The sequence below is a fragment of the Rhizomucor pusillus genome, assembly GCF_041956525.1.
Source record: "Rhizomucor pusillus strain CBS 183.67 unplaced genomic scaffold VTP01scaffold_8, whole genome shotgun sequence".
In the NCBI taxonomy this organism is placed as follows: Eukaryota; Fungi; Mucoromycota; class Mucoromycetes; order Mucorales; family Lichtheimiaceae; genus Rhizomucor; species Rhizomucor pusillus.
The window spans coordinates 1,064,727-1,081,280 of record NW_027192150.1 but is presented as its reverse complement, the minus strand read 5'-3'; the positions used below and the strand labels follow the sequence as shown (position 1 = coordinate 1,081,280).

Below are 16,554 nucleotides of genomic sequence, written 5' to 3'. Positions count from 1 at the left end.
TTATTGACGCTGGGTCCTATTTCTGGAATGGACCACGCGCATAGGAGAATAGCGTTGAATATGAAATAGCTTAAATGATCTGCGCCCAGCTTCTTGTCATTGCAAGTGAACCGTGTGTATCAGAGTATGCAGTGTGTCCGTGAGCTGCATACTGCCTGCTGCTGCGCCTCTGCTAGCCGCGGTTTTCCCAAGCACACTTATTGCTTTCGAGGCACACTTACACTCGGCTGTTTCCGCACCGTTTTCCCAGATAGCTATTACTCCTTCGGAAAAGCTTTTTTTGAAAAAGGAAAAAACGAATCCGCTTGCCCCGCCCGCCAGCGGAACACAAAGACAGTGTGCGGTTTGGGGGTGGTGGATGCTTGCTCTGTGTGCGTGTGCTGCGTGCGTGTGTGTGCGTTCTCTTTGTGCGTGCCTGCGTGTTCCAACATCCTTTGCCTTATTTCAAGTACGGGTACACGAAAAAATGAAAAAGAAAGTTATTATTCGTTTTTTCCTTTCTCCTTCCTTTTCTCTCTTTTTCCTTTCTTCCTTCCTTGTTCCATCACACACTTGCTTACATTCATTCCCTTATTATTTCAACTGCTTCCATACGAATTCCACCAGCACATATCCGGCGTTCTTTTCCAGTGTTCAGCAAACAATATACCCTCCTGTTGCCCAGTTAGCGAGCATACATGTTAAGAAAAACTCGATCTGGTAGTACTTCTTCCACCAGGGCAACAGTGCGCACCACCACATCCTCCGAACTCTCCTTTATAACAACTAGCAGCGGAAGTCGTATTGGAGGTGCGACCGGTTCCTCGTCCGTCAGCGACGCAAGCACTACTATGAGCACCTACAGCATGGACGAGACGCCAGTCAACCGGATACCCCTCAACCCGAGAATTTCGGTCATCAACGACAATGTCGACATCATTGATGAGCTATACGAATTCTTTGGGAATGAAGCTGAAGTTCGAAACTTTGGTACTTGTTTCTACAACCTTGCTAAGTGACAAGTCGTATTTGCTTAATGTTAATGGAGTATATATAGAATTCGAGGAAACGCATCAAAAGCGGGAACGCGTTCTAAAAGAGCTGTACGAATCCGAAGCTCAGTACATTGCCAAAATTCAGGCAGCGATCGAGTACTACAAGAAGCCCATGATGGCCAATCTCAAGCAGTCGTCAAGTCAGAGTGCCTCATCTGCCTCTTTACCTCGCAATTTTCTGTCCACAAACAAATCAGCTGGTGTCATCCGCGGGAATGAAGTAGAATTGATATTCGGTAATCTGGAGGATTTGCTTAACATGAGCCGACGCTTCTACAATGGATTGAAGGAACGGTAAGCGGCGAGTTACTGCTTCCGGACATGCATCAGTTGTCTTAATCAACAATGGATCATCTTTAGATTTCTCATATGGGGCCCGACTCAGCTAGTATCAGATGTTTTTCACACGTTGGTGAGTTGAAACTGGACATTATTCATTCATACATCTTGTGTACCATGGTCCCGAACTGACGGAATTGATTTCTTCTCCAGCTCCTCGATTTGCCTTCATATGTTGCTTACCTTGAGAATTATCGAAACGCCATGTGTGTCTTGGAACGTCTGGCACGTGCTCAGCCCACGCGAAGGTACATTGAGGTATGTAGATGCATATATTTTATATTTCCTTTGAATGAAAGTTTCGTCGCCCTGTGCATGGTGCTAAAGCCTCCTTTCCTTAGATGGCAATTGAGCCCTCGTCTAGCACAGGGCAAATATCACTTTCTACGCTGCTGGCCCAGCCATTGTGCACACTGTCGCGATATGCACAATACTTGAACGAGCTGGTACTTCTTACAGACCCTCATCACCCCGATGCTCCGCAGCTACAACAGTGTTCTCTCCGAATAAGCAGGCTAGATGCCAGCGTTGCTCAATTGTAAGTTACACCGCGCGCACCCTTGCAATTCCCCTTTGCTAACTGGTTATAGAATCCATGCATGCCTCAACACGAGCCGCCTGATTGATATGAGCCTGCTGATACGCAACTGTCCTCTGCTGCTGGAAGAACCCAGGAGGTTTATCATGCGTGGACAATTGACAAGTGTATCAAGCGGAAGCTACGGCCACAAAGAAGATCGTCGGATGTACTTTTTACTGAGCGACATGATGATATTTGCTCGGCCTCGCGACGATACCGCCCCTTCAGCGTTAGTCTACAAGGGCAAGATTGAGTTAAAAGGCGCCATCCTGAAAGAGTTGCCGAAAAAGAAACTGAATCATCCGTTTGCGTTCGAAATTGCAATTGACTCGAGCGACCCGACTTACCAGTACTCGGATGACGTGGATGCGCTATTGGCAGCAGCCGGAGGCCCCACGTCCCAGCTGTATTATTTCAAGGCCGACTCTAGAGAAGCGCAAATGATGTGGATGTCCGAGTTACAAAAGGTCATCGACAGATTGACGCCTCGGCGGCGATGAAGAAACAACTGTTTAAAGCAACCCCTCTACAGTCCTTCAAACACAATATATAGGCGTGCATTGGCAGCGAATTCGCAAACAGCAAACACAGTCCCTTACAAACGCATACATTCCTTTCCTTTCTTCCCACTTTTGCATGTATCCCACCACTACATATTCCTCCCTCCCACCGAGACCTCAATCCCCTCCACCAGTGTACATTATCATTTCTCACCCAAACGGCATCTACGTTCTGACATCCATTGTGACCCATTACGAACTTCCCTTACTATTTTACTTAAGCTTATAAACAAAAATGACGCTATTTTTACGGAGCCAATTCTGGACTTTTGTTGATCGTTTGTTTGTTTTCGGAGAATCCGATGATCCGGCTTCCAGGGCAACGGGTTCCCGCCAAAAGATTGGGGGGGTGTCAGAGAAGAACGACAAATCGGTGCCCTGTCCCCGCGCACTTGTTGCTCTACCTGTTACACAGGAAAACATACAGTATGAATGTCCTTCTTGTTTGCTTTTAATTCAAAAAAAGGTCGAATTACGAATTTACGGCGTCTTTTCCTTTCTCAATCAATGAGCAGGAGTAAGATCAAGGCAAAGCTGCTAAATTTCCTCGGTTCCTGAGCTGTGACATCTGTGTGACCCTTTTACTTCATTATTGCCATCACGTAAGGTTCATTCTGTGTGATGTTCATCTGTTTGCCTTAAAAAGCACTGATGTGAAAGTTTGGAGACGGTTTCATGTGAATATCCGGAATACTTATCGAGATCCAAGTTTGCCGCGAAGTCCAAGAACGAACGTTATGGCCCAATTAGGATCATATTTTCGTGAACGAGACATGGAACCATTTTGGATGTAAAATAGGAAGCAGGTAAACAGAGATAAAGAAATACGAAAATAAATCTGACTGGGCAGGTTGCCACGTAGAAGAATAATGTCCGGCGCAGATATTGGTATGCTTTTGAAGGTTATTCTTACGACTAAGGAGCTTGAAACAGGATGCAGACAAGCGATCACAATCGATTCAAAAAGTATATACATGTAGAATAGGGTTCTGGCACCGAGACTTGGGAAATTTCAAGCAATGTGCATGACAGCAAAAGGACAACAAATGCAGCATCGGGACTGCTCGACTGCTGCTTTTCATCGTGTTTAAAAAGGCGCAATGCCACGCGAACATTCAAGTCGTCATCTTTCTATTTAATGGGTTGATGGGCCTCGATGTCACCTTTTTGTGCTCTTCCAGATCCCGTACCAAACCCACCAGATATGGATGGCTCCTCGCCACCACCACAACAGACTGACTGCCACAACGAACAAACCTCTCAATGTCTCTTCGAAACCGAAACGCATCCTCCGTCGAGGTACAGCAGTGTTTTCTTGATTTGACAGCGGCAGCGTTTGTCACGAAAAAAATGGTCTTCTCATCCAATCGTCGCTCACAAGTATTCGACCGATTGCAACTGTGGGAAAACTACCGGCCCTAAGCAAGAGGTTCTACATACATAAGGACGCATCATCGACGAGGCGTTGGATTTGCCATGAAACAGCCAAAGGAGGGTCGTTGCGGAGGAGGAGCTTACATTACCCATCTCAACCTTCAGGAAATACCAAACGAGGACAACCCTATCATTGTGGGATCAGAGTTTGACGATGCAGCTTAACGCAGTCAGCGACACCCAAACATAGTGGTCGCCTTGGCCGAATCCATATAATGCAAAAGTGCAATCCATAGAATTGATATGCCATCGATCCAGAGTTCCTGCGTCAAGTTGCAAAGCTAATGACGTCTGCTATTCCTCACAGCCCATCAAGTACGCTCAAAATTATTACAGCTAAAATATGCAGTAGGCACGCGTCGATTGACATCCACTTATGAAGCAGATAGCCTCGTTTCGACGTTCCTGCAGGAGAAGTCTAAACTGTATGAGAACATTTTCTGCGGGAGGATCTGCGCGTCAGACGGAAGAAGAGTGAAAAGAAGCTTATCCTTGCTTCAAAAACCATGAAGATCCTAGCAACATCTCCAACTACTCTCAATGACAGGCATAGGGTATTCATTGGTCTAGAGACAGATATGGATATTATTTCGGCAAACATAAGGATAAATTTCTCGCGAGTCGCTGTAGCAGACTTCAGGAAGAAGATCAGCATTAGGGCCATCTACAAAATGTTCAGCGCCACGTGGTCACATTTTGATGATACGTTACATATGCTTGCCACTATATTCACAAATTGCATCAAGAAGTCGCAATTTCAGGAGAACCGAGAAAAGTACGACGCAGCCATTACAAACTACAGGAAACAATGGCAGACTCTGGACCTCGTCGTAAAAGCCTTGAAGAACGAGCTGGATACTGCCGCATCTAAGAATACATATGCATTTGCCAGCAAGCAAGGTTTCCATGGCGTGGCTGAAGTCGCTGGGAGCAGCTTGTCAGACTCCAATGTGCAAATAAAAGAAAATGTGGAACGAAGGCTACAAGCACTTTATGGCGACAATCAGTTTGATCTATAACTAATAAACAAACGATAACACACAGTTGTAATCTAAATAGTCCTAAAACAGCTGTTTTCTAATTTGCAATAAACTATGTAGACCTGTTGTCGCATTTGAATATAAATATCTTAATAAATCGTATGTTAATCAGCACATCTTGGTTTCTGATTTGAGCCAAGCAAGCACGCAGCCCAGTTGAGAAAGATGAGCTGATTTTGAAACGTCAATCCCAAGCCAAGGAGGGCTGGTGGCACTGCGCATGAAATCGTATTTCTTGGTTCTGCGCTTTTACTCTTTAGAGTGGGCATGTCATCACAACAAGGCGGGATCAAGCCGTGTCTACTCCTCTTACTGCTAAACCTACTACTGCATTTCTGCAGTGCTTTCTACCTCCCTGGTGTTGCTCCCAATGACTATGCCGACGGAGACAATGTTCCGCTTTATGTAAACTCCTTGGTACCCATGTCAAACCAAGGCGTAAGAACGCTTCTGGCCTATGACTACTACGATAAGCGATTCCACTTCTGTCAGCCGGAGGGTGGTCCTGAGCCTCGTCCCGAAAGTCTTGGCAGCGTCTTGTTTGGTGATCGTATCTACACGTCGGCTTTCCAGGTACGTGGCGGGCCGGGAATGGATAGTGGGTTGCAAGAAACTTATACTACTCTGTAAAAGCTCAATATGGGAAAAAATGTCGAGTGCCAACTGTTATGTCAAACGCCCGCGATACCAAAAGACGATGCCCAGTATATTAATCAATGTATCGATGATGGCTACGGCTTGAATTTTGTTGTCGATGAATTGCCGGCTGCTAGAATCATGACAGATGAACACACAGACGAAGAATATTACAGCATTGGATTTAAGCTTGGAGAAGCCACGGAAACTGATCGACCATTGCTGAACAATCATTACTCGATCAACATCGACTACCACGAACGACCCGATGGAAAGAAACGTGTAGTGGGAGTAGTGGTTGTTCCTGAAAGCAGAGATACAAAGGTTGATGCAAATGGCAACCCAGACTGTGCGCACGCTCGATCAGGATTTTCGCTAAAGGAAGATGGTTCCGACCACGTCGTATACACGTACAGTGTTACTTGGCGTGTAAGTGCAACTATCCCTGTTTAAAAAGATTAAATTACTGACAAAGTTTCCCGGGTTGTAGGCATCATCCAAGGCATGGGCAACTCGTTGGGACAACTATTTGCATATCAATGATCCTTCCATCCACTGGTTCTCGCTTGTCAATTCGATCGTCATTGTCTTGTTCTTGACTGGTATGGTTGCAATGATACTTCTGCGAGCCTTGCACAAGGATATTTCCCGTTACAACAGCGATGAAGCCCAGGTAAGACTTGGTGTTTTACCTAACTACAGGTACGCTATAACTGACACATGAATAGGAGGATTTGCAGGAAGATTACGGCTGGAAGCTCGTCCACGGCGATGTATTCCGACCGCCACACCACTCTATGCTGTTGTCTGTGATGGTTGGAAGCGGTACGCAGCTTGTCGCTATGGCGACTCTCACGCTGGGTGGGTGATGATATTTCGAATTGCTGCAGAAGTTCCCTGAACTAAATATCTGGGTCTAGTCTTTGCTGTGCTTGGATTCTTGTCACCATCTAATCGAGGCGCTCTGGCTACCGTCATGGTCATCTTCTTTATGATCTTCGGTTTCATTGGAGGCTTCGTATCTGCCCGAGTCTACAAGATGAACAAGGGTGAAAAATGGAAGTCCAATATCCTTTTATCTGCTACGCTCTTGCCTGGGTAAGTATATATATTCGGTATCTAGCTATTGCGTTTGAGACGCGACGTTGACATGTTCATTTTCAGTGTCATATTGTCCACACTTTTCACTCTTGATCTCATCCTCGTTGCGTCGCGGTCTTCAGGCGCCGTTCCATTCGGCACAATGATGGCCCTCCTAGCAATGTGGCTGCTTATCTTTGTGCCCCTGAGCGTAATGGGTTCATACTTTGGTTTCCGAAAATCTCGCATTGAACCACCTGTGCGCACAAACCAAATCCCTCGGCAAATTCCTGAGCAACCATTTTATCTACGCAGCACACCTTCTATCTTCATGGGCGGTATTCTGCCATTCGGCGCTATATTTATCGAGCTCTACTTTATCATGAACAGCATCTGGTTTCACCGGATTTATTACGGAATTGGATTTCTGTTCTTGGTATTCATCGTCCTTATTCTTACAGCGTCGCAAGTAACGATTTTGCTATGCTATTTCCATCTTTGCGCCGAGGACTATCGATGGGCATGGCGAGCTTTCTTGACAGGAGCAGCAGCTGGATTTTATGTCTTTTTATACTCTGTACTTTATTACCTTACGAAGCTCGACATTAACAGCTTTACAAGCACCATCTTGTACTTTGGATACTCTGGCATCATCTCGCTTCTTTTCGGATTACTCTCAGGTAATTTAGGGATATAATAATTGGCGACGACTTCTAACTAACACGTCATACAGGTGCTGTGGGCTACTTTGCTTGCTTGGTGTTCCTGCACAGGATCTTTGCTAGCATCAAAGTCGATTAAATAATCCATTCAAGTAATCAAAAAATGCAGTATTTAATAGATTCCATCTATCTCCTCGTTATTATTCTTCTTGCTTATCATTATGCCTTTAAGCCCTGTTCCTTGTCCATTTCTTCCTTGGTCTTTGTCTTTAGAGACAAAGCGTGGATGCCATTTTTCAATTCGTCGTTGAGCAGATCATAAACGAATCGATGTCGCTGCATAAGAGACTGGGTGGGTTGAGAAACCTTATTAGCTGTGCCTCTTTCCTGGGTCGAAAAGAATGTGGGACGCCAGTCTCAGGGTGTTATACCCACCTTGCCCTTGAAACCTTCGGAAACGATCGTGATACTGCATGCTGGAATTAATACAATGAACTGAATATCACTGTTTTGGCAAAGTTGTGTACCGAAAGTGTGTCTCTGGGTTGGTATTTCCACGCATAGGAGCATGGTGCGCATGCAAGTGTGATTCGTTAACAATTTCGAGCGTTGATGGGTTCAGTGCTTCGCTGATCTGTTTGAAAGCAGAGTAAGTTTGAGCATCGCGATCAATGCTGTAAAGGTCGCAAGTATGTTGTAATAACCTTCTTTTCTACAGACAACTGGATAGGGCCCTTTGCTTCAGTAGACATTGGTTTCCAAATCAAGAGAGAAAATAAAAGGAAGAGAAAATATGCTTTAAAAATGCTGCGATGAATTTAGGTTCTGTTGCCAGATTACTACTGTTGAATTGATGCTAAAATAATCACAATTGCATGACCAATGCAAAGAAGAGCAAGCACACCGCAGGCCAATGCATGCAATGAAAAACCGTTTTCCGGCAATGGTAGGTTCGGGAGGGTGATCCTGCAAAAAGCATTCTTTTTTTCAACTCCACTGCTGCTACTCTTACGACATTCACATATACACTCACACACAAATGGGACCACCGCACGACGATTACAGCGACAATGCGGAAAGAATAACTCTCCACGAAAACACACCGGATAGTCGCCAGTACGAACAAGGCACCGAAGAAGCATACGAGTCCTCTGCGGGCGAGGAGAGAAGCAACGTGCGAGTGTCAATGACAACCGAGGAGGATGCGTACAGTGATCAGGAAGCAAACGGCGGCGGTGGTGGCGAGCAAGAGGCACCGCTCTTATCAAGGTCGTACTCGCAGGAGAGCGTTGTGAGCACGGACTCTGCCCCACCACCGTATCAATTCTATCCACCTGCCAAGACGTTCTTTGGCCGGGCATACAATTGGTTGCGGCATATACCACGTCTCCGATCACACCAAGCGATTGCACTTCCAACGTTGCCTATCCGACGACCTTTATACAGCCGAATGGACTCGCTGTCGTCCACGTCTATTGATTCATTCGCATCCTCTGCCTATCCTGCCACCTGCTGCTCATACGCCTACTACTCGATCGCATCCCGGTGCCCGACGCTGCCGCGCGTGGTGCTTCCTTCATTCTTAGCACGGTTCCGCGGCGCAATGATCTGCATTTCCATATTCGCCCTGTTCGTATTCTCCATTCTCCTATTCTTTGCCGTGTTTTTTGCGCCGTCATCTGTAACGCCCGGGCCATACCCAGATAAATCCACTGACTCGAGCGCTCGGATGCTTACCGCCAACATTTTTATGCGTCCGCCTGGTGTAACCAACAGCTGGTCCGATTTCAAGGACGAGCGGCTGGATTACATTGTAAAGTATATTCTGCCCGATTACGACATTGTGGCCTTCCAGGAATTATTCGGTTTTGCGAGCCGTCGAAAAGATTGGTTGATACAGCAAGCCAGATACATGGGATACAACTACCACGTCGAGTCGCCACGTCACTATCCTTGGGATTTTGCTGCAGACGGTGGATTACTCATCTTGTCACGGTTCCCTATCGTTGCTTCTGACGCGATCGAGTATCCAAGGGGTATTCACAGCGATTGGTAAGTGAGTTTATTTCATATATGTAGGTTGCTCGATATTGACATTATGTTAGGTTGTCTCGGAAAGGTGCGTTGCGTGCAACGATCCAATTGAACAGCACACGTTACATGCACCTATACACGACACACGCACAGGCCTCGTACGTGGGCTCGGCTACATCTAATCAAATCGATGTACAAGTACGAATGGCACAATTCGCACTGCTTCATCAGTTCATCCGAGATACCGCACAAAATGACAATATCCCGATTGTACTCATGGGCGACTTTAACGTGGACGCTGCAGTGCACGAGGGACTTCCGCAGACAGAGCACTCCAAGGAGAGCTCGCGGGAGTACAAGATGATGATGGATGTGTTGAGCGGCCGAGGTGTGGACGTGTCAAATTTCTACAATGTGGCAAACGATGATGATAACGGCGAGGAAGAGAAATATATGAATAGACGGCTGTATGTGGATCCACAGTACTCGCTTGATCTAGCGGATGCAGTGTATGACAAGTATAAATACCATCCTGTCACGTTTGGCGACGTCGTGCTAGGCGACGATGGTCAGCTGGAGCCTGCAGAGACTGTACTTACCGACCAGGATGAAGCCATGTCTGTACAGAGCATAGACCACATTTTGTGGGACAAGTCACGATCCAAGACGATGCAGATCAAAGATGCACAGGTGGAAAAGTTCTTGGTGCGCAACAATGACCGACTGAGCAAGGAAGAGAAAGAAACGATACCATTTACCCAAGTATCAGGTAAAGAGAGACAAAAACATTCGAAATATCGGGCAGAATTGACTAACATGCAAAGAAGATCACTATGGTCTGAGTTGCATCGTCGAGCTATCTTGATAACAGCGGTTGATGTACTGTAAATCTAAAACTACATATACACGCCGATACCAACAATACAGCACTTGTTGTTATACAGCGGAAGGAAAAGAAAGAAAAATACAAAAATGCAAATGTTCCTTGCAAAGATCCAGGCATCATTCTTGTTTCTTCTTGTCGAGACGAGTCATTCTTTGCGCTTATTTAGGACGACTCGTTCCTCCTTGCTGCTGTTGTCGCTTCCTTGTTCTACCGGCATTGTTTCTTCGATGGGTCCTGCTAAACCATCACTGTCGTCCTGCCACTGCAAATCAAAGAGTTGTTCAAACTCGCGCTGATCAATCACATCATTCATGTCGAACTTGTAAAGTTTGATAAGTCACGGCGCAGGGAATAAGGAGGAGATCAAATGCATGTTAACGTACCACGTCTCGCATGAACTGATTGATGAGATGCAAAGCATACAACTCTGCCTCGCCCTGCGTGAGTATATCCGGGTATCGGCGGAGGAGCTTGTTGGGATAGAGGATGAGCGATCTTGCAAGAAGCAAAGCATCGATGCGGTCGGCCCAGTCTCCCACACCGTCGCACACAAAGGTATCAGACTCAGGGAAGCGTAGATTTGGCTGCGCGGGAGGTTCTCCAAGTGGTTCCAGCGGCGGGCAACGCACTTCGGATATTTTTCCGATAGACTCGAGGATGCATCTCCTCAAATCGTCCACAAAGGTCAAAAGATCCGTCAGTCGGTACCACCTAAACTGTGCACAAACAAAGCTCACACGTTGGTTCCAGTCCCGATATGTCATTTTCACCAACTGAGGGAAATAAGTTGCAGATCAAAAAAGTCGAATAGCAAACCGAAGTAGCAGAGGAAGAAAGAGGAGTGCACACAGGAAAAGAAAAAGAAGAGAGAAAAGATGAACGAAAGAAACCCCATACTTGTATTTGGCAACTACAACGTCTTTCTGATAAACGATGTTGTCAAAAGAGAATAAAAAGCAATTTCAATTCGTCGCCAGGTCTTCTGTCATTCTCGTATTCGACGACGTTCTGGCAACATCTTGCTAGACGATGTCTTTACGTAGTCAAGGGTATCCGATGCTCTTTTGGTTCCTGAAATTGTGTCCCTTGATTCTCACGCGAGACAGGAGGTAAACTAATAACAATAATGAGCAGGATCAATGATACAGGGCATGCTACTGTTTAGTACGGGCGATGTGCGCGGGGAATAATGGGCATAATGCATGTGCGGAATTCCACGACGGTGACGTGTAAAGGCCAGGGTCTTAATAATCGTTGATACTTTGCGCTGTTGCAGAGGAGGAGTGAACTAGTCTTAGGACGATACAACGATGATCCTTCACGTCCGGAGAGTCGGGGAAAATGACGGGTGAGCAGGACAAGACAAATTCCCCTTGCAAAAGTCCCCGAAATCCCCGAGTCCACCCGCCACACCCGAAAAAGGCAGATAACTTGCAAAGGCCGAGCGTGCATAAAATCTTGACACCTCCAGGCGCGCTAGCAGCGTCATTTTGATATAAATACTGCTTGCGAATTTTACAACTTTTCCCATCACTTTGCTACCTGTTTCACTCTCTTCCTCTTTCTCTCTCTCACACACACACAAAATCCATCATGACTCTTCAAGACTGCGTCATCCAAAAGTACGAGGTCCGTGATATCCGCTTCCCTACCTCGCAACACCTCGACGGTTCCGATGCCATGAACAAGGATCCCGACTACTCTGCTGCTTATGTCATCTTCTACACCGACAACGACAAGCTCGAAGGCCACGGTATGACGTTCACCTGCGGTCGTGGCACCGAAGTCTGCTGCAGCGCCATTGAAGCTCTTGCTGTCAAGTTCATCAACCGAAAGCTTAGCGAGCTTGTCGCCGATATGCGCGAGACCCACCGTATCTGCACTGGAGACAGTCAATTGCGCTGGATTGGTCCTGAGAAAGGTGCGATCCACCTCGCCACCGCAGCCGTTATCAACGCTGTCTGGGATCTGTGGGCCAAGGCTGAAGGGAAGCCGCTCTGGAAACTCGTTGTCGACCTAACCCCCGAGGAGTTTGTCCGCTGCATTGATTTCCGCTACATCACTGATGCTATTACTCCCGAGGAAGCTATCGAACTCTTGCAAAAGAACGCTCCCACCAAGGCACAGCGCGAGGCCGAAATGCGCGAGAAAGGTTACCCCGCTTACACCACATCTGCTGGTTGGCTAGGTAAACATTATACACGTGTGAGATAAACTTTCTTCCTTTTTACTCACGCATTTTATTCTACTGTTAGGCTACAGCGATGAAAAGGTCCGCAGACTCTGCAGAGAAGCCAAGGCACAAGGTTTCACCCACTTTAAGCAAAAGGTTGGCGGCGACAAGGAGTCTGATATCCGTCGCGCTGCCCTGATCCGTGAGGAAATCGGTTACGACAGTGTGTTGATGATGGACGCTAACCAGGTCTGGGACGTGAACGAGGCTATTGCGTGGATGGAAGATCTCTTGCAGTTCAAGCCCCACTTTATTGAGGAACCGACCTCGCCTGACGATGTCTTGGGTCACGCCGCTATCCGCAAGGCGCTCTATCCCCGCACTAGAGTTGCCACCGGTGAGCATATCCAGAACCGTATCATCTTTAAGCAGCTCTTTCAAGCAAACGCCATCGATTTCTGCCAGATCGACTCTTGCCGCGTTGCCGGTGTCAACGAAATCCTTGCCATCTTGCTCATGGCCAAAAAGTTCAATATCCCTGTATGCCCCCACGCCGGTGGTGTCGGTCTCTGTGAATACGTCCAGCATCTTTCTCTCATTGATTACATCTGCGTCTCTGCTACCACTGAGGGCCGTGTCTTGGAATACGTCGACCACTTGCACGAACACTTTTTGGAACCCGTTGTCATGAAGAACGGACGATACATGACCCCTCTTGCTCCTGGTTACAGTATCCAGATGAAGCGCGAGTCGATCGAGGATTACTCATTCCCTGACGGTCGTATCCACAAGCAGGCAAACCACAAGGCTTAAGTGGGTGATGGTGATTGATGACGATGATGAAACCTATATATCTTTCTCTTCGCTCTCCATTTTCGTCCCTGTTTGTTTCCTCTCTCTCTCACTCTCTCTCTCTCTCTCTCTCTTTGTCTCGCAGCTACTGTACATGTAGATAGATTTTATATATTCATGCTTCCCTTTTTTTTATGTTGATTAAAAATCACGATGCAGTTATTCCGATACATCTACTACTGCTGCTGGCTGGAATGCAAAGGAAGCTTGTGGAGAAATGCATCTTTCGGAGCTTAGGATCGCTGTTGTTGCCCTGAGCTTCTTTTTTACCCCAGACCTTCTTTTTTGTTTCTTGACACTTTAATGCTTCGATTCATTGCTCGCACTCGTGTGCCTCAACTGTCCGCTGCAGCGCGCTGGGGCGCTCAGCGTCAGCAGTTCAAGGCTTTCTTGGTGAGTCTCTTGAAATATACGCCGTGCGATCGATCGGCCAGTTCTTACTAACTGTAATGTTCTTACTAGTCTACGCCTATGCAACTGACGAACGCTGCGGCTGCCGCAACCGTGCCCAACCAGCACATGCTGTGGCAAAAACTTTGTTATTCGACCGAAGCAGCCGATGCTACCGAGCAGAAAAAGCAACAAGAACCCGAGGAAGTGGTGACAGGTCCCGAGGAGGTCCACGAATTCAAGACCGAGACCAAACGTTTGCTCCAAATTGTCGCAAACTCGCTGTACTCTGAAAAGGAGATTTTCGTCCGGTAAAGTATTTTGGAATTGCTACGTGTTTTATTCTCGCTAACGAATAGCTCTTTTTTTTTAACAGTGAATTGGTATCCAACGCAGCCGATGCACTCGAAAAGTTGCGCCACAGCCAAATGGTCGACTCGTCCATGGAAACAGGCAAACCTCTGGAGATCCGAATTTCTGTCGACAAGGAGAAGAAGCAGTTTATCATCCAGGTACGGAAAAAAATGGATATGCATATATACATTGCTGCTCACCCGCTGTACATTAGGACTATGGTATTGGTATGACCTTGGAGGAACTGAACGAGAACTTGGGTACCATTGCCCGATCTGGATCAAAGAATTTCTTGGAGAAGCTTGAAAAGGAGGGTGCTGCCGGTGCCAAGGACAGTATCATTGGTCAGTTTGGTGTTGGCTTCTACTCTACGGTAAGTTCAGAATTCAGAGTATCAGACAACCACCTAGTCTCACTCGGGCATGTGTATATTTCAGTTCATGGTGGGCGACAAGATCAAGGTTTACACCCGCTCAGCCAAACCTGGTTCCAAGGGATACTGCTGGACAACAGATGGCCAAGGTTCCTACACTGTTGCCGAGGCCGACAACGTTGCTGTCGGTACAAAGATCGTCATTGAATTGCGAGACGACTGCAAGTCCTTTGCTTCATACCTTGAAGTGGATGCTATCATCAAAAAGTACTCAAAGTAAGTAATGCTCCCGATTTGAACGTGGGACATACAAGGTGATTAACCGTTTTCAATTTTTTAGCTTTGTTGGTTTCCCCATCTACTTGAACGATAATGCTGTCAACACTGTTGAGCCACTTTGGACCAAGGAGAAGAGCAGTGTTACCGAGGATCAGCACCGCCAATTCTATCGTTTCATTGCTAACGCCTGGGACGACCCTCAATATACGCTTCACTTCAAGACAGATGCACCTATCTCCATCGCGTCCATTCTATACGTTCCTGAACGACATATGGAATCTTTGGGTGAACGTACTGAACCTGGCGTGTCCCTTTATTCGCGCAAGGTTCTGATCCAGCCCAAGTCGAAGGGTCTGCTTCCAGACTGGCTTCGCTTCGTCAAGGGCGTCGTCGACTCTGAAGATATCCCGCTGAACGTATCACGTGAATTGCTCCAGGACAACATCCTCTCTCGTCTGCGTATGGTCATGACACAACGTGTCCTGAAATGGCTCGAAGGCGAGGCCAAGCGTGATCCAACCAAGTACAACGAGTTCTTCCTTGACTTTGGCCAGTTTATCAAGGAAGGTGTGTGCACTGACGCCATGCACAAGAAAGATATCGCCAAGCTCTTGCGTTTCGAGAGCTCTGCCACCAAGGAGGGCGAGATGATTGGCTTGCAGGAATACAATGATCGTAAAAAGGAAGGACAAGAAAAGATTTATTATCTGTTGACATCCAAGCGCAAGTACGCCGAGGAGAGCCCTTACACTGAAATGTTCAAAAAGAAGGGTGTCGAGTTGCTCTACTTGTACGACACTGTGGATGAGTTTGTTGTCAACCACCTGAAACAGTTCCAAGGCGTTGACTTGGTTGCTGCTGACTCTGCCGAGGCGGCTGAGGATCCGCTGCTGCAGCAAGACAGAAGCGGCGAAAATGCACTTGAGGGTGCCTTGTCTGAGGTCGAGGCCGAGGATCTCGCTGGTTACATCCGGTCCACTTTGGGAGAACTTGTCAAGCAAGTTGATGTTTCCCGTCGTCTTGATAAATACCCTGCTATCGGTAAGAACAACGCTGTTACAGACTAGATAGTGGATAACTGATCAAGCATTCTAATAGTCCTTGAGCACGAGAGCCCTGCTATGCGAAAAATGATGCAAATGATGCAAGGTTCCGCAAAGATGGGCGAGCTGCCACCTATGCCTACCCGTCTGGAAATCAATCCAGACCACGGTGTGATGCGCGGTTTGTACCGTCTGCGCAAGTCGGATCCTGACCTTGCCAAGATGATTGTCGAACAAGTAAGAACTCGAGAGAATTATTTTGCGGTTTGTTGAATACTTTGAAGTAACCAACATTTTATTATCACAGGTGTACGACAATGCACTTTGCGCCGCTGGTGTGCTCGACGACCCACGATCTATGATTACCCGACTCAACTCGCTGCTGGAGATCAGCGTTAACAAGGTCGTTGAACAGGACAAGAAGGTGTCATCATCCTAATCACCCCAAAGGAAGAAAAATGCCGCATCACTTGTAAAAGACACACACATATATATACACGCAAATACACATGTATCACACAAAACATTCACACACTCGCATACACTTAAAACGGCACACTCATAATATTATGACTTTAGACAATGCTTGGCGTTAGAACATGCGAGCAACGAAAAAATGTTGTTTGCAAATCTATTTTGTTGCCATGTATCAATAAAAGGATAAGATGAAGTTGACCACATACCACGACGAAGTTCCTAGCGAAATAGATTCTTCTGCTGGGTGGACGTCAGCAATTATTGAGTTAGTACTTGTAGTAGCACTGATTGATAGTGCTGTAATACTCATAGTAGTACGCGATTAGAG

The 16,554-nt window shown here is 46.7% G+C and overlaps 9 protein-coding genes across 9 annotated transcripts; 7 read left to right on the top strand and 2 right to left on the bottom strand.

The window, feature by feature from the left end:
- Positions 1-677: 677 nt before the first annotated feature.
- On the top strand, positions 678-2,453 carry VTP01DRAFT_10431 (uncharacterized protein; the record flags this gene model as incomplete). The annotated part of the gene is made up of 6 exons (XM_069378793.1): positions 678-969; positions 1,037-1,328; positions 1,395-1,446; positions 1,527-1,631; positions 1,715-1,911; positions 1,964-2,453. The coding sequence occupies 6 exons, from the start codon at positions 678-680 to the stop codon at positions 2,451-2,453; spliced, it is 1,428 nt and encodes a 475-aa protein (XP_069239856.1).
- A 1,216-nt stretch (positions 2,454-3,669) lies between these two features.
- Positions 3,670-4,112, top strand: VTP01DRAFT_10430 (uncharacterized protein; the record flags this gene model as incomplete). Its single annotated transcript, XM_069378792.1, has 2 exons — positions 3,670-3,812; positions 3,959-4,112. 2 exons carry the CDS (start codon positions 3,670-3,672, stop codon positions 4,110-4,112), a joined length of 297 nt encoding a protein of 98 aa, XP_069239855.1.
- Positions 4,113-4,453: 341 nt separating this feature from the next.
- On the top strand, positions 4,454-4,966 carry VTP01DRAFT_10429 (uncharacterized protein; the record flags this gene model as incomplete). Its single annotated transcript, XM_069378790.1, has 1 exon — positions 4,454-4,966. One exon carries the CDS (start codon positions 4,454-4,456, stop codon positions 4,964-4,966), a length of 513 nt encoding a protein of 170 aa, XP_069239854.1.
- Positions 4,967-5,410: 444 nt separating this feature from the next.
- Positions 5,411-7,504, top strand: VTP01DRAFT_10428 (uncharacterized protein; the record flags this gene model as incomplete). The annotated part of the gene is made up of 7 exons (XM_069378789.1): positions 5,411-5,560; positions 5,621-6,052; positions 6,114-6,296; positions 6,352-6,484; positions 6,544-6,721; positions 6,788-7,383; positions 7,437-7,504. The coding sequence occupies 7 exons, from the start codon at positions 5,411-5,413 to the stop codon at positions 7,502-7,504; spliced, it is 1,740 nt and encodes a 579-aa protein (XP_069239853.1).
- An 80-nt stretch (positions 7,505-7,584) lies between these two features.
- On the bottom strand, positions 7,585-8,117 carry VTP01DRAFT_10427 (uncharacterized protein; the record flags this gene model as incomplete). The annotated part of the gene is made up of 4 exons (XM_069378788.1): positions 7,585-7,713; positions 7,801-7,834; positions 7,893-7,999; positions 8,070-8,117. 4 exons carry the CDS (start codon positions 8,115-8,117, stop codon positions 7,585-7,587), a joined length of 318 nt encoding a protein of 105 aa, XP_069239852.1.
- A 287-nt stretch (positions 8,118-8,404) lies between these two features.
- VTP01DRAFT_10426 (uncharacterized protein) lies at positions 8,405-10,264 on the top strand (the record flags this gene model as incomplete). The annotated part of the gene is made up of 3 exons (XM_069378787.1): positions 8,405-9,417; positions 9,471-10,168; positions 10,227-10,264. 3 exons carry the CDS (start codon positions 8,405-8,407, stop codon positions 10,262-10,264), a joined length of 1,749 nt encoding a protein of 582 aa, XP_069239851.1.
- A 166-nt stretch (positions 10,265-10,430) lies between these two features.
- On the bottom strand, positions 10,431-11,049 carry VTP01DRAFT_10425 (uncharacterized protein; the record flags this gene model as incomplete). Its single annotated transcript, XM_069378786.1, has 2 exons — positions 10,431-10,604; positions 10,669-11,049. The coding sequence occupies 2 exons, from the start codon at positions 11,047-11,049 to the stop codon at positions 10,431-10,433; spliced, it is 555 nt and encodes a 184-aa protein (XP_069239850.1).
- An 829-nt stretch (positions 11,050-11,878) lies between these two features.
- Positions 11,879-13,271, top strand: VTP01DRAFT_10424 (uncharacterized protein; the record flags this gene model as incomplete). The annotated part of the gene is made up of 2 exons (XM_069378785.1): positions 11,879-12,473; positions 12,541-13,271. The coding sequence occupies 2 exons, from the start codon at positions 11,879-11,881 to the stop codon at positions 13,269-13,271; spliced, it is 1,326 nt and encodes a 441-aa protein (XP_069239849.1).
- Positions 13,272-13,613: 342 nt separating this feature from the next.
- VTP01DRAFT_10423 (uncharacterized protein) lies at positions 13,614-16,188 on the top strand (the record flags this gene model as incomplete). Its single annotated transcript, XM_069378784.1, has 8 exons — positions 13,614-13,703; positions 13,773-14,011; positions 14,077-14,212; positions 14,269-14,427; positions 14,492-14,703; positions 14,768-15,747; positions 15,805-15,986; positions 16,057-16,188. The coding sequence occupies 8 exons, from the start codon at positions 13,614-13,616 to the stop codon at positions 16,186-16,188; spliced, it is 2,130 nt and encodes a 709-aa protein (XP_069239848.1).
- Positions 16,189-16,554: the final 366 nt, after the last annotated feature.